Source organism: Nelumbo lutea, chromosome 8, assembly GCF_056320005.1.
Source record: "Nelumbo lutea isolate HS-2025 chromosome 8, American lotus-T2T, whole genome shotgun sequence".
In the NCBI taxonomy this organism is placed as follows: Eukaryota; Viridiplantae; Streptophyta; class Magnoliopsida; order Proteales; family Nelumbonaceae; genus Nelumbo; species Nelumbo lutea.
The window spans coordinates 12,329,991-12,352,505 of NC_142691.1; the positions used below are offsets into that span (position 1 = coordinate 12,329,991).

The following is a 22,515-nucleotide window of genomic DNA, read 5'->3' on the forward strand; positions in this document are numbered from 1 at the left end:
TGCGATTGCTACCATCTTGGCTGGCCATCTGATTGGGCGAACTCCCGCTCTGATACCACCTAGCGCAGCGTGAGGTGCTCAAATAGAGATGATTGTACGAGCAAACTTTCCGCTCGAATGTCAGTCGGGAGATCGATCTCACTCACGAAGAATACTAAGCGTATAACTTCAACAGGTTGATAAAGAAAATCTTGTTGTTCTTAAAACCTAAAACAAAAGTATTTATAACGTGTCAAATAGCAAACTTGTAAAGTAAGTAAAATAACTCAACAAGTCTTCGATGCCCATCATCCGACGCCGGGTAACATAAGGATTCCTCTGGCATAGGGATTTCGCTCTAAGATGGAACCGGCGCCGATTGGTTACGAGCTGGCACTCCGTCAACTTGGCTCGGTTCAAATCCACCCCTAATCCCACATCACATACCTGTCGTATATTGGGAACATCTCCCAATGATATTTCATCATTTTTATATTTATCATTAGGAAATATTTCCGGTACACGGCGGGAATGTGCTATGGGACGTGGTGGGAAATGATATCTCATCATTTTTTCATGTGACCTCTTTTATTGGTTAAGGCCAATGAAATAGCCATATATATTATATTGATATGTATTAATATTTTGAAGCTTGGTTCAAAGCATCGACACATGTAATATTTTTGTTAAGTATTTCCAAAGTAAATGCATTAGGAGGAATTCTAATGTCTAAATTAAGGCTATGTTTGATTTGAACGAAAAGGTAAGAAAATAAAATTCCATTAAAAGCACTGTTGGACCCACCTTTGTCTGAAGCGTGCTCGCGAGGCAGCTCGGCTGCAACGTTGCTTGATAGAAGTACCTGTCGAAAGGACATGTTTCACGTATCAAACTCGTGAAATAAACTTTACCGAGTAGTTTGGTCAACAGATACGACGGTAGGCAGCATTCCTTGCTAGAGACGCGTCTCCAAATTCTTTGCTTCCCAAGCCATGTGTCCACAAATTCCACGTATCTGTATTCTGTAACCGCCATCAGCATCAGCAGATTTTACAGCGGCACTCAAATTACAAACTGGTAATTTACCGTTGTAGGCATCATTAATTATTTACCGTTGGATTAATGATAAAAGAGTTCGGAAGTTCGTAAGTAGTACGATATCGTCACACGTTGGAAACACCTTAAAATTAAAGTATCCTCGGCGAGACGCGAGAGGGAAAGGGAAGGAGAGGGTTTCGTCATGTCTGTTGTTGGTATAAAATGACGGCACTCGTGTTCGTCACCTGCGTTATACAGAGGGCCTGAAATCCTCTGAGAGACGGAAAAAACTCATCTACACTATCGCTCTGGAAACCCTAACTCCATATCCTATTTAGGGCTCCATTTTCGCTCGGAAAAAAAAAAAAAAACTCTTCTACACTATCGTTCTTAGAGACGACCTCTGAATCTCTAGCTTTCTTTACCGGCTTTGGTAGCTCCGGGGAGAACTCTAATTTTCTCTCGGTTTCTTTTGATTCATTTGTTTCGAAACCCTAATTTCTTCATCAGAACTCTGGTTTTTTTTTTCTTTTATTTTTTTTGGCGACACCGAGTGTGGTGAGGTAACAAGGTTACCGAGTCCTTCTTAGGTGTTTTTTGCCCCAGTTTGTTGAGCCCTATTTATTTTCTGTAGGAAAATCTAATTGGTTTAGACGTTTCTCTGTAACCCTAGTCTCGAATCCTTAATTTGCAAGGCTAGAGATTTGTTATCTTAGTTTCAATCTGGCAATTAGAACTGCTGCTTCTAGTCTTCGGAGGCCTTTGCTCCAATACACAGTAACACAACTGTGGCTTGTTTGAGATGGGGCTAGAAATGGTTGGAGGTGGGAGCAGGATGGGCGATGGGCCCTTGGGGGATAAGCAATGCGAACGTTTTCGCTGCTCTCGAAAGCCTTAGGAGAAAGAAGAAATCTGACAAGGAGCATGGGTCGTCGAAGAGGAAGGGATCTTCCAAAAACCAGGCCAAGGAACCTGAACCCCAGGTTTACTGGACGCCGGCGCCTCTGACGGTGAAATCTAGGGCCGATGTTGATGATGATGACGACGATTACTATGCAACAACAGCTCCGCCTAGTGCTTGGGGTTCAACACTACCACAACAAAGGATAGTTCAGCTCCCGTTGAGGTGTGTAGTTCGATCAACTCTTTACCTTTCTGTTTCCTTCCAGAGATATGCTTTTTGGGCGATGTTTAATTCAGTTTTACTGTTGTGATGGATTTGTTATGGGGGTACATTATTGATTCATTTTCTGTTCAAACAGTCACTCTTTGATCTCAAAAACCTTATGTCAAGATTTTTTCTTCAGCCTTGTCTCCGAATTCTTGTCTGTTTACAATATGCAATGCTAATATCTGATTTGGATATGTATGTTTTAATGCAAGTAATTATCCCGTATCTATGTGGTGGTTTTTCATGCTGTTAACGGACGTTTACTTGTTTATTCTTCCATAAATGTTGTTCCTAGAAATGATTTTGATATCCAATACTGATTTGAATTCAATATTGATATTTCTGATATGGATGGAAAAAATTGATGTTTGTTATCATTATATCTCTGAAGAAGGCTGTTTTCTTGTTCGCATACGTCACTTGTAAGTGCTGGATGAACCCACTTCTAATGAATACTTATCTTTAACGCATTTCACTATTTCCTACTCTGATCCGATATGCATAGTGTGATTTAAGTGTATCAAAATACCAAGACTCTAAACCACAAGAGACTGAATGTGTTTAGAGTCAGAATTCAACGCTTGTCCAAGAGTCTGGCTTGGCAAAATGAGAAAACATAGACTCACGAAAATAGTTCATATATGATATCATCAAATTAGTTCACTTCTTTACTAATCAAGTAGAAGAAAATAGTTCTTTTTTTTTCTGAATTCTGACATTGTATGCTTGGAAAAAATGTTGACTTTGTTACTAAGCAACATTTGATATAAAAAATTATAGTAATCTTGGACATTATCTGTTCATTTATCTCAAATAAAAATGGAATGTTATGTTGAAGTGTCATTGAGAAAGGATTATTGGACTCTGATGCATGTCTGTCATGGGTATGCCATCTATTTTGGAAAACCCATGCAACAATGGTGCAATCGTGCATATTTGTTTTTTCCTACATTTGTGGGATGATATTTGTGTTCCTGTGCTTATTTGGCATGTGATCCTAGCAAATGCAGTCTTGATGCAATGCATATACATAATAGTTGTTTTACTGTTCAATGAGGTTAATGAATCATAAATGAGGGGAATTAATAAGTTTTGCAAGTTGTCTAATTTATTAAGGGTAAAGTCCGTAATTATACTTTGTTAATAATAAAAAGTACAGAATTTTATTGAAAATATTCCCAACCGCAATGTAAAGTTGCACAATCATAAGCTCACAAGTTGCCCACTGTTATGGAGTTCTACATGGAGATTAACCTCTTTTATTTGAATTACTATCCTTGAAGGTAGATGACACAGACACTAGGGAGTACTAGTTTTTCCTACCACATAGAAGCTATCATGTCTTCAAAAATCACCGATTTTCTTTTACTCATTTCCTGTATTTTAGAAAATAACTAAGTAAAAAAAATTGCTGTGTATCTTTATTTGGTGGCAAAACACTCTTAGACACCTATATAAGAAAATAAAATAGTGAACTATTTAACAGCTTTCTAAAATTGGTTAGCTCTCATCAAGGTGAGTGGTTTTTCACCCTTTTTAATGGATATCAATCCAAGCAGTCTATGATGTGCATTTCACTTTGATGACATTAGAGTTGTAAATTTTAGAAGCTGAATTCTCTTGCAAGTTGCAAGTTGCAAGTATTTACTGTACTGAATAGCTTTTTATAACTTGAATTTTTAGCAGTTAATTAAAAAATGTTAGTTCGATGACATTTTATTCTTCCAATGGATCATGATACATTGAGTGAATTTGTTTGGCCAAAATTTCAGAAACTCATCCCAAATTTTTGGCATTTCACACAAAACTTAGTTTATCTGAATTTTCAGTTCTATAGGATCCACGGAGTTGTGTTCTAAGAGATATTTATATCGTCTCTTATTTGGCTATGAATATCAGAGAGCCCTTGTGTGCCAGGCTCCTAATTACCATAAACTTGTAGCCCTACATGGTTTGTTGTGAACTTTCCTATTGTTTGTGAGTGAAGTTGATCAATTACTCAATTTCAAATACGAAAAAATTCATAATTAGTTCATTGATAAATCATTGTAAGTGGGAAGCCAAGACAACATGTTCAAAAATGAGTGGCAGGAATGTAAACATTGAGATGGATAAGTGGGAAAACTAGAAAATATATTAGTTTCAATAGGTAATAAAATGAGGGAAAGTAGAATAAGAAGGTTTGTTATGTGCAAAGAAGACCATTTACAAGGAGCACCAACACATGGACCAATGAAAAGCTTTCATCAGGTTTCGACATATTAAACAGGCCATGTGTGATTTCTTTTAGAGGATATTCTATAGGTTTCTAAGGTTGCTGCTAGACTTGTTCATGGGTTGAGTAGCCCGACGGCCCGGCCCGCACCCCGGCAGGGCTTGGTCATATAATTAGGCCCTTGGGCCTGACCTCGGGCTTAACATAGTAAGCCCAATTGTGTTTCGGGCCGGGCTTGGGATTTGTCAAAAAAGCCCGGCCCGACCCAACTCAATATTATATATTTTATAAAGTATATAATATGTATTTTATATATTATATAAAATATATAAATAATATAATATTTATTAAAATATATAGTTATAATTTAATATATATATTATTCTTTTCTTTATAATTTCAATCTCTCTCTCAATTCAGTTGCTTCAACATTAATAATAATAATAGGATAGGCTAAATTTCGGGCTCGGGCTTTGGGCTTTTTATGAGGACCGGGCTTGGGCCCAAGTTGTAGGCCTGATGGTTGGTTCGGGCTCAGGCTCGGGCTCAGGCCTTAAAAAATTTGTTAATATACAGTAAAAGCTTGGCCCGGCCCGGCCCATGAACAGGTCTAGCTGCTGCCCAACCTCAAACTATGAGTTGAACAAGACAACAGTTCTCTTATCCAAGGAGTTAGTTATAATGAACACCACCTGAACTCTATCTCTCTCCAACACCATAAACACCAAAGATCTCTAACAACAAGATCAAGAAAGTTGAGTCAAACATATTTGATACTAGAACCTTTGCTGAATCCAAACAACAAATATCCAAAATTGACTTGATGAGCTATTAGCTATATAAGGTCCTAATTTTTTAAGATGTTCAACAACCTTTGCTTATCAGGGCTTTGGCAAGTTTATGTTTCTCAATTAATGTAGAATACAATAATTGAAAGATTTTATAATGGTTCTTTTAACAAATTAATATCAAGTTCAGTGAACATGAAATAAATTTAACTATTAATACATCTCAATAAGAAAATCTTAGTTAACATGAAATAAATTTTTTTGGATTGGAGTAGTAACCCCCAACCTCCATCGACACAACTTCAATACATATCAATAAGAGCATCCATAGCTAAACATCTTCAATATAGTCAACGATTTAATATTAAAGCATGTAATGAACTTAATTATCAAATTGCAAATTTATTCGAGTTGTTCACTTGATTAAGGTGTTAATCATTTTTTTATTATTAAAATTTGAAATCATAAAAGACTTGTAGATATGTATTGAAAGTCTCTGATTTAAAGTTGCATTTCATTTGTGTAAAGATTTTGGTGGGATGGGAAAGGATGGTATGGTGTGAAAAATGGAAAATGGGTGGAAAATTTCATGTTTCATTGCTTGGTTGCAAAAGGGAAAATAGTGGAAAAATCAATCCTAATAGCAATTTTTAATTAATTTATTAGTAATATTTTTATTATATTATATTATATTATTATTAATTATTAATTATTAATTATTAATTATTAATGTTTTAATGAAATAATTTTATTAGTTAATATTCATAATTGTCTAATTAGTTATTCATTAAGAATTAATATTTTAAAATTTATTTTATTAATATTTACTATGAATTAATAATAATATTATGTTTAGTATTAATTATATTTAATTATTAATTTTTTTAGTATTTAATTATTTTTATTGAATGACTAATTAGGTTAATAATAAATCCTTAATTATTTATTAACTTGTTCATATTAACATTTTTACTATTCTGTATTAAATTCTTAATTAGATATTAATTATTTAAAATCCATAATTAGTTAGTTTATTATTTTAGTTAAATAACATTTTACATTTTTTTTTGTTTATAAGTTATTATTAATATTATAATTTATAAATACCCATGACTTAATTAATAACTTGAATATTTGATTATTTATTCATTAATTATTAAATTAGTTTTCATTTATAAATTATTTAGTATAATATATATTTTAATTAAATTATTAGTTATAAAATAATTATTTAATTTTTAATATGTTATTAAATAATTAATAATTTATGGGTTATGAATCTAGTATTAATCAATTAATTATATTATATTATAATTTAGTATTAATTAGTTATTAAACTAAGGTTGATTTTCCCATTTGCAACAAAAAAATGAAACATGAAAAAATCCACCTATTTTCCCTTTCCCATCCCATGCCATCGTTTCCCATCCCACTAAAATCTTCCCACAAATGAAATGTTGCTTTAACTCAGAGACTTCCAATGAAATTTCATCTATAGTTAATGGACCATTAGGGTATTGCAATACATGCATATAAGTTTTTTATGATTTCAAATTTTAATAATAGAAAAATGGTTAACCTTGACCAGTTAATCAAGTGAACAACTCGAATAAATTTGCAATTTGATATTAAATTGTTAAGTTTTTATTGAGATGTATTAACGGTTAAGTTTATTTTATGTTCATTGAATTTGATATTAAATTGTTAAGAGAGCCGTTACAAAATTAAAAAATTAAGATTTTGTAGTTATTAGTTCATCAAGTCAATTTTGGATATTTGTTGTTTGGATTCAGCAAAGTTTCTAGTATCAAATATGTTTGATTTAACTTTCTTGATTTTGTTGTTAGAGATCTTTGGTGTTTATGGTGTTGGAGAGAGATAGAGTTAAAGCGGTGCTCATTATAAGTAACTGTATGTGGTTTCAATTGTATTCATTTGTCTTTAAAACTGTTCTGTGAAAACGTAGAGAAGAAGAAGTATCAATTTTCCACTTTCAAATCATTTTGTCTAGCACACCCAAGGTTAGACAACAGCCTTGGAGATTGGATAAGAGAGCTACTATCTCCTTTAATTCCCAGTTTTATAACTTTAACATTGGATAAGAGGGTTGTTGTATTGTTCAACTCCTAATTTGAGGTTGGGCAGCAGCCTTAGAAACCTATTCACTATCTTGTAGAAGAATCTACACCCATGGGTTGTTGAATATGTCAAAACATGATGAAAGCTTTTCATTGGTCCAATTGTGTTGGTGTTTTTAGATGTCATATTGGACTGAATTGTGTATGGAGACAATTATTAATTGTCATTATATATATAGTGAGCATCAAAGGACCCCTTGGACATGGTTGCAGAGGCTTAAGGGACTCTTGAACATTTGACTTGTCTCCCTTTTTATATATATTTGATGACAATGTAGGACATATGTGTTTTAGGAGAGTTGTGGCTTATTCTAGTCCTAGTTGGTCTTACAAATTAGGACAAAACCCTTCCTACTGTGGCCCAGATTGTTTTAGTTGCACCAATGAAAAAAAAGGCTGATTGAATGTAACTCTTGGGTGCTCTAAAATTGTGTGAAGGGAATCAAAGAGGGAATGTAGAATTTGTCTCTTGGTAATGACTGCAAATTATTGATCTCTATTGTTTTAGTGTTTCAGTGCAAGTTATCATCATTGATGCACACCAATGCCGCCACCTCCGTCAACGTTGCCAGAGGAGGCGGGTGGTGGCAGATGGTGGCGGGCGGCAACTCTGATGAACAACTGGCAAGAAGAAGATAATGAACAATGTTTTTGCCCTTTATTGATATTATTTTTAAAAAGTTAACCCATTTTTTAAATAGATATTAAACCCCAAAAGTTGCCCTTTTATGCTATTACCCCTAATATTATCTAACCTTGCTTCTGTTTGAACTCAACATGACAGGATTGATGAGAACATGGATGACACACTAGCAAATGTGGAGGGGCACAAGCAGCGTTGCTCAGGTACCTCAACAATATCTCATCCAACCGGTGGCTGATGATTAAGATAATCTTTGTATTGATTGTTGTACATAATATCATTTATCGCCACTACACCGTCAAGTGATCAAGTCTCATCCAACATTTAAAAAATTATATTTGCAGTTTTGCACTGCCTTGTTGTACATAACATCATAAACTATGACTGTGTGAGGGGCACAAGCAGCGTTGCTCAGGTACCTCAACAATATCTCATCCAACCGGTGGCTGATGATTAAGATAATCTTTGTATTGATTGTTGTACATAATATCATTTATCGCCACTACACCGTCAAGTGATCAAGTCTCATCCAACATTTAAAAAATTATATTTGCAGTTTTGCACTGCCTTGTTGTACATAACATCATAAACTATGACTTTGTATATATACAATGAAGTCTACCATTATTCTTCCCTTATTTTTTCTCGGGTATGTTGCTGCTAGGATGACATGTCTTCATAGCTTCCTTCTTCAGTTCTTTGCCATTTGCATTTCATCAATGTGTTTGTGTGTTTGAAAGTTGAAACAAAGAACATAATTAGTATAAAATCATTGAGTGGTCGTGTTATTCTCAATTGACGTCTGTGAATGAACAAAAGTACTAACTACTAATTATAAAGATTTTGCATTTGGTTTGGCGAGTTTAAGTGGTATCAATTATCGATTTGAGTGTAAGACTGATGAACTCCAGCAAATTGTCAAAATATTGGTGGACGCTGATATTGCATTTTCTTGACACTCCATTTGTTCTCACTGTAGTTTCATTTGAGTGCAATCTGGTCTACTTCTATCTTAGTCTTTACTTTGCTTCATCTTTTATTTTACTTAATTCATACTGCAAACAATATAACCCATCCTGAAACTCAAAACTAAAATAAACCAGAATTTGCACTCAATAGTCAATTTGTTTACAAACATGGAAATGGGATCGCACTGCAAACTAACAAGTAACAAGAGAGGACTAGTGTCTTAAGATTCCTCTTAAGATGAGTGTTGAAGAGAAACAAATAGTAGGCCCACACATGAATATGATTCTCAAAAGATTTGGCACATGACCCGACAAGGATTTTGGTTTTATTTGAAAAGAACTGATCCGAACATTACCAACTAAGATATTTATCACTATTAATTACTCAATTTTCATGTTAAAAGAACTGATATTTAGCCAACCACTATGTCTAGAGAATACAGGCTTCGGTTCCACCAAATGGGCTTAAATTATTCCTTAGTTTTAGGAAATGGACTTATACATCCGATTGTTTGCCAAATCCTTTAAAATGCCTTTACATTCTAACAATTGAGTAATTGTATCAAAACTGTCACATTCCATTAGTAGGTGATTGTTATAACTTCTTTAAACCCAATTTTCTCCTTAAAACCGTTCACATGTGATTGCACGTGACATTGATTAGGGTTTTCCTTTGGATTGATTTGATACCACATAAATCATACTAAATCTGAGCCATTTTCTCCTTAAAACCGTTCACATGTGATTGCACGTGACATTGATTAGGGTTTTCCTTTGGATTGATTCGATACCACATAAATCATACTAAATCTGAGCCAAATTCATGTATTGTTCTGCTGAGGCTCCACTATTTCTAATCTATATCTATATAACAAAGAGGTAAGCCGAGAGGTGAAGTTTGCATCACCCAGAAAGAAACAAATGGTCCATTTCGTGCCACATAATTCCTTTATCATTAAAGTCCCAAACACCCCAATCCCTAGTTTTTAGTGTTAAAAGGTCAGATATGAAGTTTACGAAGAATCAAAGACAAGTTCGATTTGAAAGTGAATTGCAAATTCAAAGATTCATATTCAATCTTCTTACCAGACTAATCAAACTTTGCTATCAAGGTTTCCATACTTACAGGGATTAACCCATGCTCTAATCTTTGTGGTTTTTCCCAGGTGCAACCAAGAGACAACATAAAAAACAATGTGTATTTTGGAAGGTTTACAAACTAGTCCAAGCCAATCAGAAAAAAAAGCTGTTAATAGATAGCTAAAATTATCTCTAAAAAATTTAACAGTTCAAGGCATCCAATCTATATCTTTTCCAAGCTTCAGACACTCCATGGTCTAAGAATAAAAAACAACACTTAAAATCATTTTTTTTTTACATTTAACCATCCTTGAATTCTTTCCTCACGCATCCATAGGAATTTGATAATCATCAAATATCTAGCAAGTTATTAACTACTATAAATGCATGTTAGAAAATATTTATATTAGTTTTTGGTTCCTTAGCCATCTAACTTCACATGTCTATCTAGGTGATACATTTCTTTTTCAAGTTTAAAACTATTAAGAAATTTGAATCCATAAAGAATGAATGGTGTATTTAGCTAAACTGTTAATACTGTGAGAGTAGTTGCTAAGTAATGATTTATAACAAAGGATTTATAGAGAATTGAACTATCAAAGTGGGTTTAAAAATTGGAAAAAATTATTGGTCGTTCTATTTGTTTTTTGTTTTTTTTTTTTTTTTGAGTGTGTGTTGTCTGTTTAAAAATGTTGGTTGGGGTGGGTGCTTGTGGATCGTGGATTGATGAGTTATGGTCCGCCATATGTTTCTAGTGCAGAGATGACCTCGAGGATACCATCTCTAATTTCAAGATGTGGATTATTTGTTACGGAGAATGTTTATTGAACCTCCTATGGCTGTTGTTGTTGGCTTTGGTGATTGGCAATGCAATTTGATATATATGTTTAGGAGGATGCCATTGTATCGTGGAATGGTACATGCTTATATCATAGTTCTATATCTAGTTTTTGAAGTTAAATATCATTTCTCAAGACTTATTTCTTGTCAAATGTAATTAAATATCTTAAATGTACAGTTCTTTTGTAGTATAATCTGTTAAAACATACCATTTTGTATGTTTAAAAGTTTTAATTATAGACTACATCTAGAAAGAGTCTAGATTTAGTGCTTTTGAACTAGAAGGGGTTTTCCTTTGAGCCCAGATTTAGTGCTTTCGGAACTGAAGCCGCAGCAGTTCATGTAGGATTTCAGAAAAGGAAAATCCTTTCTCATACATAATGCAAGCATTTACTTACAAGCTTTTCTTTCTTTGTTGCTTACATTTTTTTTTCCTGCATACCATCACAATTTGTCCTAGGTTTGCTGGTTTTCATAGCAAAGGTTTCAATACAATCATTTTGAAAAGGAGATATGTGGGAATGGGGAGAGTGCTTCAACAAGATGGGAGTTACCACAAAGTTTCTTCTCTACTTTTCTATTCCATGTCACAAATCTTGTTGGTCTCCTCTAGTTTCTCCTCTGCATTGCTTGTACTCTCTTGTCCTTAATGTGTATATCTCTTGTAGGTGACAACCTCTCCTGATTACTCCTCTATTGTCTCCTTACCCTAGGAAGCATGGATTTGGTTTGAGCTACAATGGACTTCTGATTAGAAATCTAGACAATCATTGAAATAGATGATAGTGGTGGTGGTTTGGAGAATATGGAGGGAAATTTAAAGGTTCTAAGTCGAGTTAGAACTGGTTATCTGACTTTTTTTATGCTTTCTATTTTTAACAGCAAAAAGTAAAATAGGAAAGAGAAGAAAGAAGAAAGAAGTATAGAAGAAGAAACGGTTGCTGGTTAATCACTTTTTACATGGTAACATTTGAAATGGACTTGAAGAAAAATCATTTATTCAAATGCACTAGATCCGGAGTGATGTATAAGTTATCATGCAATATATGTATAAGTATTTAGTTTGGCATTGGTATGGCAGGCATAACTTGGGTACCCAAACTGTATACTTTACACTGCCTTATTGCATATATTGCATGGTCGCTTATACAAGATTCATACATAGCATATACAAATATAAGAACAAGTTGGACAAGATAGAGGGGTGCCTTGGAATCTTATATGATAAGAGTATACCACTTCAATTAAAAGGAGTTTTGTAATATGAGCAATGTTGTATGAAGCAACGTTGGGAAGCCAAGACAACATGTTCAAAAATAAGTGGTGGTAATATAAACATTGAGATGGATAACAGGGAAACTAGAAAATACAAGGTTAAAAATGAGCTTTTCTCAATGAATCTAGGAGTAGTTTCAATAGTTAATAAAATGAGGAAAAGTAGAATAAGAAGGTTTGTCATGTGCAAAGAAGACATGGGTCTAAGTATAGAGAAATCATTTAAGGGCATACAATGACAATTAGTAATTGTCTCCATACACAATTCAATCTGATATGACATGTTTGGAAGTACCAACACATGGACCAATGAAAAACTGTCGATCATGTTTCGATATATTCAATAGGCCATGGGTGTGATTTCTTCTCAAATATAATCTATAGGTTTCTAAGGTTGCTGCCCAACCTCGAACTAGAGTTGAAGCAAATAATAGCTCTCTTATCCAAGGTTGAAGTTAAAAACTGGGAGTTAAAGGAGATAACAACTCTTTTATCCAATCTCCAAGGCTGCTGCCCAACCTTGGGTGTGCTAAACAAAAGGATTTAAAAGTGGAAAATCGATGCTTCTCCTCTCTACTTTTTTAGAGAGCAGTCTTTAAAGACAAATGAATACAATTGAAGCTACAAGGAGTTGGTTATAATGAACACCACCTAAACTCTATCTCTCTCCAATACCATAAACACCAAAGATCTCCAACAACAAGATCAAGAAAGTTAAGCCAAACATATTTAATACTAGAACATTTGTTGAATCCAAGCAATAAATATACAAAATTGGTTTGATGAGCTATTAGCTACAAGGTTCTAATTTTTTAAGATGTTCAACAATATTTTCTTATTATGACTTTGATAAAGATAGAATTTTCATGCTTCTCAATTAATGTGAAATACAATAATTAAAAGATTTTGTAATGGTTCTCTTAACAATTTAATATGAAGTTCAATTAACAGCATATAATAAACTTAAATGTTAATACATATCAATAAGAACAAATCAATAAACATGAAATAGACTTTTTAGATTGGAGTATTGACCCAACTTACATCAACACAATATCAATACATATCAATAAGAGTAGTCACAACTAAAACAACTTCAATATATCCAATGATTTTATATCAGAGCATGTATTAAACTTAAGTATCAAATTGCAAATTTATTCGAATTGTTCACTTGATTAACTGATCAATGTTTGAGCAACCATTTTTCTATTATTAAAACTTGAGATAATAAGAGACTTATGGGTATATATTGCAATAACCTAATGGCCCACCAACCATATATTCATTGGAAGTTTCTAATTTAAGGCTACATTTCCTTTGTGTGAAGATTTAATGGGATGGTATGGTAAATGAAAAATTGGTGGAAAATTCATGTTCCAATGCTTGGTTGCAGAAGAGAAAATAGTGGGAAAATCAATCCTAGTGGCAATTTTTAATTAATTAATTACTAATATTTTTATTATTTTATATTATTATTATTATTATTTATTAATATTTTAATGAAATAATTTTATAATTAACTAATATTCATAATTATCTAATTAGTTATTCATTAAGAGTTAATATTTTAAAATTTATTTTATTAATATTTACTATGAATTAATTAATAATATTTTTTTAGTATTAATTATATTTAATTATTTAAAATTTTTATTATTTAATTATTTTTATTGATTGACTAATTAGATTAATAATAAGATCCTTATTTATTTATTCATTAATTTCTTAACTAATTCATTGGTAACTATTTTTTATTAATTATTAACAAGTTCATATTACATTTTAATTATTTAGTATTAAATTTTTAATTAGATAGTAATTATTTAAAATCCATAAGTAGTTAGTTTATTATTTTAATTAAATAACGTTTTACATTATTTTCGTTTATAAGTTATTATTAATATTATATTTTATAAATACCCATGACTTAATTAATAACTTTAACATTTGAATATTATTTATTCATAAATTATTAAATTAGTTTTCATTGATAAATTAATTAGTATAATACATTTTAATTAAATTACTAATTATTTAATTATTAAAATTTTAATGATTAATTTTTTCATTAATATTTTATTTTATGATACTTATTAATGTTTTATTAAATTATTTTTTTAATATGTTGTTAATAATTAATAATTTATGGGTTATGAATCTAGTATAATTAATTATTTATTTAATAATTTAGTATTAATTAATTATTAAACTAAGGTTGATTTTTCCCACTATTTTCCCTTTTGCAACCAAAAAATGGAACATGAAAAATTCCACTCATTTTCCCTTTCTCATACCTTTCCATCTGTTCTCATCCCACTAAAATTTTCCCATAAACGAAATGTATCCTTAAATCAGAGACTTCCAATGAAATTTGATGTATAATTAGTGGGTCATTAGGGTATTGCAATACATACCTATAGGCTATAAGTCTTTTATGATTTTAAATTTTAATAATAGAAAAATGGTTAATCAAACCTTGACCAGTTAATCAAGTGAATAACTCAAATAAATTTGCAATTTAATAGTTAAGTTTATTACATGCTCTGATATGAAATCGTTGGATATATTAAATATGTTTTAACTGTGAATGTTCTTATTAATATGTATTGAAGTTGTATTGGTGTAAGTTGGGTCACTACTCTAATCTAAAAAGTCTATTTCATGTTCATTGACATGCTCGTACGTATTAACAGTTAAGTTTATTATATGTTCATTGAACTTCATGTTTAATTGTTAAGAGAACCATTACAAAATATTCCAATTATTGTATTCCACATTAATTGAGAAGCGTGAAATTTCATGTTTATCAAAGTCCTAATAAGCAAAGGTTGTTGAACATCTTAAAAAATTAGGACATTGTAGCTTGTAGCTTATCAAGTCAATTTTGGATATTTGTTGTTTGAATTCAGCAAAGGTTCTAATATCAAATATGTTTGGCTCAACTTTCTTGATCTTGTTGTTGATCTTTGGTGTTTATGGTGCTGGAGAGAGGTAGAATTTAGGTGGTATTTATTATAACTAACTCCTTATGGATTCAATTTTATTCATTTGTCTTTCAAACTGTTATCTAAAAAAGTAGAGAGGAGAAGCATCGATTTTCCACTTTTAAATCCTTTTGCTTGGCACACCCGAGGTTGGGTAGCAACCTTGGAGATTGGATTAGAGAGCTACTATCTCCTTTAACTCCCAGTTTTGTAATTTCAACCTTGGATAAAAGGGTTGTTGTCTCGTTCAACTCCTTGTCTGAGGTTGGGCAATGCCTTAGAAACCTATAGACTATCCTCTAGAAGAAATCACAACCATGGCAAGTTGAATTTGTCGAAACATGATCAAAGCTTTTCATTGGTCCAATTATTTTGGTGCTTCCAGACAAGTCATATCAGATTGAGTTGTGTATGGGGACAATTACTAATTGTCATTATATGTATAGTGAGTTGTGTATGAAACCAATGGCTATGCCAAACACATTTGGTGATTCCCATTGACATGAAGCTAGATTTGTATTATGGGAGATATAGAGTTCTTCTTAACCTTTGTGGGTCAATTAAATTTGAATTTGTACAAAGGGTAGCTAGTTTTGTAGTTGACTTGTTATTGTACAATCTTGTGGGGGATCAGGGTGTAGAAGGAAGATCCTCTAGTGGTCTAGTTGATTTCTTGCATAGAGGTGTAAATCAGGTTGCGCAGGGCCAACATGACACGACTTTGCCCGTCGCTTGTGCTTGGTGGGTCGGCCCATGGGCCATGCTAGGTTGTGCTTGCTTCCTCTAGGATACTTTAGAGGTCAGCCATGCCTAGGCGGGCTTGGACCAAGCCAGGCCATGAAAAGCATATTTTTTAATAAAAATTTAAAAAATAATGAAAATTTTAAAATAAATTAAAATAGACAAAATTAAAAACTCTTAAAATTTTATTTTATATGAATTTTTATGTATACAATAGTTTATATATGAAATAATAAAATGAAGTTAAAAAAATTCAATATAGTTGGAATAAAATAGTATAATAAAATCGTAAACAAAAAAATATTATATATATATATTAGTATATAAAACATGCATGATATTTATGTGAAATATCATTTTATAGTTTTTTTGCTATTTTAATGTTTTTAGGGTCATTATCTATGTGATGAGAAAGAACCAACTTGTTGAAAGAGGAAAGGAAGAGAAAGCAAAAACAAAAAGTATGATCATTTGTACAAATATGGACAAAAGATTTTGAAGAAGTCAAGATTTTCTTGTATGCAACTAATAGTTGAGATTACTTGTTTCTGATGGTATAAAACTTTGGTGTTTCTGCTAGTTGTAAGGGCCACTTTTGATCTAGACAAAGCAAAACCTTATTATGGCTGTTCTTTTGGAAATTCAGATTCATCTGGGGTGTAGGACATAATTGTTTTAAATGCATGAATGAAAAAATGCTGGTTGAATGTAACTCCTTGGTGCTCTAAAATTGTGTGAAGGGAATCAAAGTGGGAACTTGGAATTTGTCTCATGATGTAATGAGTGCAAGTTATCACCATTGATGCACATCTTGTATTATTATTTAACCCTGGAAGCCTATATCTTACAATACAGTGTGATACATATTTGATGCTTTCAACTTTGATTGGGGAGTTGACATGGCAATGTTGGACATGTTTTTTCATGGGTCCCACCTTTATGTCTGGGTGAAACTTGCTTACCAACATCTATCTTATTAGAATAGCATATCTTTTGGTATTTCCACATGAACAAGTCTTTGACTGTGTAAGATATTCATTTGCAGATTTAATTTCTCCTGCTATATCCGTGAAAGCCTAAACAAGCAGAGGTTTAGTGTCCTCAAACGGATTCTGAAAGCTTTTATTTTTAGTCTTTCTTTCAATATTTTGTACTTTTATATTTCTAAGCTCCATATATGCTAAGTAATATGCTTTTTTTTGTTGCAGATTATGTTGAAGAGTCATGCTAGGCTATTGGAATTGTGGAGCCAGAGCAATTTGAGCAAGTCGAATTTAGACTAAAGCCCGATGATGACATCAGTGTTGGATCTCTTAGGTTGCTTCTGCGTGGCATGCCATAGTTATGAGTTCAGCTACCTCTTCAAATTTCAGCCCCAGCAACTGCAGATATTAAGTGAACAGTCTCTTTTGCTTTGTCACGAACCGTGCATGACACTTAACCTTTCTAAGTTCTGAGTAGAAGCCAATAGTACATTGCAAACTTGTGATTTTTGAACCTTAATTAGATCCATAAAATCATGATAAGATTGATAGAGGTCCTCCCGGAAATTATACAAAGACCTTTTGTATTTCATACCTAGATGGGATATAATGCAAATATATCTGACCTATAAAATATTTGAAACTTTGGCATTTATTTGCACTAGAAATAAAAACTAATAAGGCAATAACAACAGTTATGTTTACGAGGCAACTTTATTTTAGTCTGAATTCATTTTGCATGAATCATTTCCCCCCTCTTTGCATTCCATACAATTTTTAGGCTGCATTTGGTTGTGGTGCAAATCTGAACTAGATATAAATTTTGCATCTGCTCGTTTGTAATTATAATTTATACTCCTAATTGATACAAAATTTGTAACTTTAGTCTCACTAGATCCAAGCAAATATTACAACGATGAAATCTTGAAAATAAGCAAGTTGTAGCCCATTAAATCGAAGCAAGCAAGGCGCATGCCTGCATTGCCCTTTCCCTTGCCTTAACACCCTACAAAATGCATTGCGGTAAGGAACGATGGGTCCATTTGGTTTGCAATTGGAATCCAGAATTATCTATTTGTTTTGTTTGGGCATTGCATTCCATAACATGTGCACAACTCTCAAAAGGGTTGGTATTGGGCAAAGAAAATTGAGTTTGGGGTTCTTAAGGCAATGTTTGGTTCAATTCTCATTCTTTCTCATTCTTACTCAAGATGAAATTCTAAAATAGAAAAGAATGGGTAAAAATAAGCAGAATGAGAAAATATTGCTATGAACCAAACGCTTTTTTCCTAAAAATGATTTCTTTTCAAACTGACAAGTGTCCTATGTTGTTCATTTTCATTCTTCAAAAAGAAAAAAATTATGTTGGTATTAACAAACCGCCAACCTAAGTCTCCAATAGTCAATGTTTACCAATTGGCATAGATGTTTTGTAAAAGTACTTTCGTAAAAGTAATTTTATAAAAATACTTTCGTGAAAATGTTTTTATAAAAGTACTTTTGTAAAAGAGCTCTTATAAAAGTAATTTCCTAAAAGTGCTCTTATAAAAGTACTTTCCTAAGAGTGCTCTTATAAAAATACTTTCCTAAAAGTGATTTTATGCTTTCGTAAAAGTGATTTTATAAAAGTATTTTTGTAAAACTGCTTTCATAAAAGTACTTTTGTCAAAATATTTTTATAAAAGTACTTTTGTAAATAAAAGTACTTTCATAAAAGTGCTTTCATAAAAGTGCTTTTATACAAATACTTCATAAAAGTGATTTTATAAAAGTGCTTTCGTAAAAGAATTTCCATAAAATTACTTTCATAAAAGTACTTCTTAAAAGTACTTTTGTAAAAAGCTTTCATAAAAGAACTTTTATAAATGTGCTTTCACAAAAGTAAACATGTATGACAAGTTGATAATAGTTTTTTAGGTAGAGTTTCCTCAAAGAATGAAATGAGCAAGATGGGACGTGATTATTTTTCATGCTACAAGCTAGTCAAGTTTTGTACTATGGGGCTGGTTTTTCATTCTAAAAAGAATGTGGCTCTGAACAAGAATTTTGTAACCAAAGCGTTATTCATTTTTGTCCATTCTTACTTAAAATGAGCAAGAATTAAGAAAATGAGACCCAAGTCTATAAACCAAACATGGCCTAAGTTACTTGTCTTTTTTTTTTTGGCCCCGATATAATGAAATTCGTAGGGAAATCAAAATGATCCATTTCTCAAATGGGAAAATGCCATTTCATCAAAAATAGAAAATGGAAAATGAAATTTCATTTAACCAATCAAATGGCTGAAATAAAAACACGAATGGCCCATTCCAATTCCATTTATAGATTAATAGACTCCTTATTCTAACAAACCAAACATGCCCTACAAATGTGAGCCTGGAAGCTTCCGCAAATTGTCTGTTTACATATTCGAGGTAAATTAAGTTCTGACATAGAAATTAGCAATCACATGTCCATGATGCGCAAATCAACAATGTTTTAACAGTTGTATGTTTTCTAGAAAAATCATCCCTTTTCAAAAATGGTTTTAATATGTTATCACTTGTCAGTTTTCATACAATATTTTTGTGATTGCTTGTTTGGTCTATGACCATTGTTTTATATTCATACAAGTTTTATTATGGTTTTTAAAATTGAACTGGTCAGGGGTTCGGTTATCGATTCGAATGGTCCAATTGTTTGACCCGAACAGTCAGTGCTTTGACAAAAAAATAAATAAAAATTTTGAAAAATGGTCAAAGCTGTTCGAATGATTTGAACAGTTTGAATGATTAACCGGCCGGTTCAGCAAACCTGACCAAAATCAATGATTTTGGAGAAAACGGAACCAGTCAAGTGACCGGTTCCTAGTTTTTCTGATCCAACTGTCCAGTCCGATCCGGTTTTGAAAACCATGAATTCATAGTTATATTTTACCTTAAAAAAAATGATAAATCAATTCCACCCACCAAGCATCCACTCCCTTTTTTCACTTTTATACCTACCAGTACCACTATTGAACGGATTCAATGCGTGGATGTTGTTGGTTTGGGTTTGAATGTTTTTTTTTTGGAAGTGTTCACAAATTTATAAGTCTCCACACCACTTTCCATGCTTGATTTTCTTGCCTCCAAACTGACCAACCAAAACATTAAACGAAAATTTTCATTTTATTTTTTCTCTAAAGTCAAAAGTGGTATTAAAACAGTTTGCATTCACTGGTCAGGTGAATTCATATCTTCCATGAGGCCAGATGGTTTTGGTCAAAAATGGCCTGATGTATTTCTCTCAACAGCCGTTGCTCATGAGTGATGTGGGAAGGATTGGGCTTATGGCCCGTTTGAGAGGGCTGAAATAATGATTCAGTTAAGCTGGTTAAGTTTCTCTGAAATACTCTGGATTTCGGATAAGTTACTCAAAAGGCAATGATCCAAATATTAATATGATACACATATTAAATCTGTATCAGTGGCCATGAAATATGCAAATAGCGTTGGTGGCTTTGAAAGCTTTGGAATAAAAGACATTTCTTTCTCATGCATTTAAAATTAAAAAAAAAAAACAATAATTTTGGTGATATCAAGTTTACTGATATAATAAATATCGAGCATATCGATACTTTGATCCTTGCAAAGAGACTAAAGCATACAACACTAAAAATAATTGAGGATTCTCTATACAGCGGGTTGGAACTAATGTTGTTTCTTAAGAGGTGTTTTTTGAGAAATCAGTACTGCATTGGCATGTCATTTTTATAAAAAATAATGTTAACATATTATTGCTTATAACAGTAAAAAAAAAAAAAAAAATCATACCACACCTTACCTGATTTTCAAGGTATGATCTGAGAAAACGTTTTTCAGAAAAATATATAACCAAACATCAGGCATTGTCTGAAAAAACATATTTCAGGCATGAAACTGATGTGGTGCCATTTTTTTAAGAAGTGGCATCGGTTCCAAACACTAGTTAAATTGTTCATTAAACATAGCTTATATGCTGTTCATTTAGGATCCACCTCAGAAAATCAAAAGTCGCTGTGTCTCAACCCTTTTACACGGGCACTTAAAAGTACCATAGATCTCAGAGTTCAGATTATGAGATTAATAAGAACATCTCCTATACGAGAGATATTCCCAATACACGGTTGAATTGTGCTGTGGGTGGTGTCGATCCCAATTCTGGATCTCCTACACTTGAACCGCCTTATCCTAGCCGTACACGTAACCAATGAAAATTTCATTATCCATTAAATATCTCCGTGAAGCACTAGGCACTAGGTCAAAATAGGCGACATTCGATAAGGAAATAATGTTTGATATTTGAGAGAAAGAATATACTTAGCTTAACAATCGAATTAATGATTAACTATGTATGATATAAATCAATAAACAAGAGAGAAAGAGAAAAGGAAATACATTATTAAATGGATGAATTGATAGGAATTGTGACCCTATAATATTGTAATACTCAAGACTGATTCAGAATCCATAATCTAAGCTCAAGTCCAAGTCGAAGATTCAGCGATGAATCAAAACAATCTTGTCTAATACTTATTTGTCCAACCCACTTGTTTAAAAGCATTTTAGAAAATTATAATAACCAAGGAACAAAGAAATGGATAATGGGCATTTAAAGGAAAAAGAATTACGGAGAAAAGTGACACCTGATTGCTGCATTTTGGATGGATTAGTCAAGGTTTTCTTTAAGTACAATAAACATAATAAATAAACAAAACATTCTTCTCCTTTGAAACTTGGGGGGGGGGGGGTGAGGTGGGGCAGAGGTATCAATTGGACTGGATTTGGTTCAATCCGATCCAGTCTAATATGAGTCTATAATAAATGTTTTGGATTAATCTATTTCAATCTATTCAAATTCATTTTGATTTAGGTTGGTTTTAACTCAAACTCAGTTCATTGACACCTATATTCTAAATATTGGCTTAATCCAACCTAATTCAATATAAATTGATTATTGATGGATCAGGTCCAATTTGATCTAATAAATATTTTAGACCGGATTGATCCAATCTAATATATCTTATTAGTCCATCTAATCTGTCCAAATTGATTTTGGACTAGATGGGGTCCAATCCCAAACTGGTCAATTGACACCCTTAGGGTGGGGGTCCGGATCTTGAAGCAAAATTTCTTTGAATGCCCAATAAAGCATCACTATGATCCTTTTATTTAATTCTAAAACACCAATTGGTTTTGGATAAGCATCAGAATTTGTGCTCAAAGGTGTTTTTGATTTGAGATCATAATGTTTTTGAATACAATTCTTACCAAATGACCGAAACTCTTTTTGTCTCAGTTTTATTTTTCACAACCCACAGATTAAAAGCAAAAACTTATCCAAACGGGGTTCTACTTTTTGTAGTGGTGGAATTGGGTTTACTAATTGAAGGATTTACCCTGCATTGAGCCCAAGCCCTCCTGCTGAGCCTCTTCAAATTTCAACAAATGTTCAACCATGCCCATATATATAAGTTGAGACAGAATGGGCTCCCAAAAGAGCATGCCCCACAACCCATTCCCTCCGAATCATCTGCCAACAAAAGACGTTTTAACACTTTTTCAACATGATCGATTGGGCACTACATATTTATACATGATGGGTCCTAATCTCATGGTAAGATGTACAATGTCAGATCATGTTAGGAGAGTGTTGAAACGTTATTTGTT

General features: G+C 32.6%; 1 protein-coding gene across 6 annotated transcripts; it reads left to right on the plus strand.

Annotated features, from left to right (window-relative positions):
* The first annotated feature begins 1,138 nt into the window (after positions 1-1,138).
* LOC148842759 (uncharacterized) lies at positions 1,139-17,489 on the plus strand. Of its 6 annotated transcripts, none has more exons than XR_016103323.1 (6): positions 1,194-2,143; positions 8,114-8,175; positions 8,317-8,387; positions 10,776-10,936; positions 16,909-16,953; positions 17,072-17,489. XR_016103323.1 is itself a non-coding variant. In XM_088958121.1 (5 exons), the coding sequence occupies exons 1-4, from the start codon at positions 1,860-1,862 to the stop codon at positions 16,912-16,914; spliced, it is 423 nt and encodes a 140-aa protein (XP_088814247.1). In that variant the 5' UTR covers positions 1,139-1,859; the 3' UTR covers positions 16,915-16,953; positions 17,072-17,489. The 6 variants fall into 6 exon arrangements, 4 of the variants coding, with proteins under 4 accessions (XP_088814247.1, XP_088814248.1, XP_088814246.1 ...); XR_016103324.1 differs by having other exon boundaries at positions 10,781-10,936; XM_088958121.1 differs by lacking the exon at positions 10,776-10,936 and having other exon boundaries at positions 1,139-2,143.
* The last annotated feature ends 5,026 nt before the right edge of the window (positions 17,490-22,515 follow it).

Excerpts from the sequence above, each read along its gene's own strand:
- LOC148842759 (XM_088958120.1), top strand. The coding sequence starts at position 1,860 with ATGGGCCCTTGGGGGATAAGCAATGCGAACGTTTTCGCTGCTCTCGAA. Across the intron at positions 2,144-8,113 it reads ATAGTTCAGCTCCCGTTGAG|GATTGATGAGAACATGGATG; the intron begins GTGTGTAGTTCG and ends TCAACATGACAG. Across the intron at positions 8,176-8,316 it reads GCACAAGCAGCGTTGCTCAG|TTTTGCACTGCCTTGTTGTA; the intron begins GTACCTCAACAA and ends TTATATTTGCAG.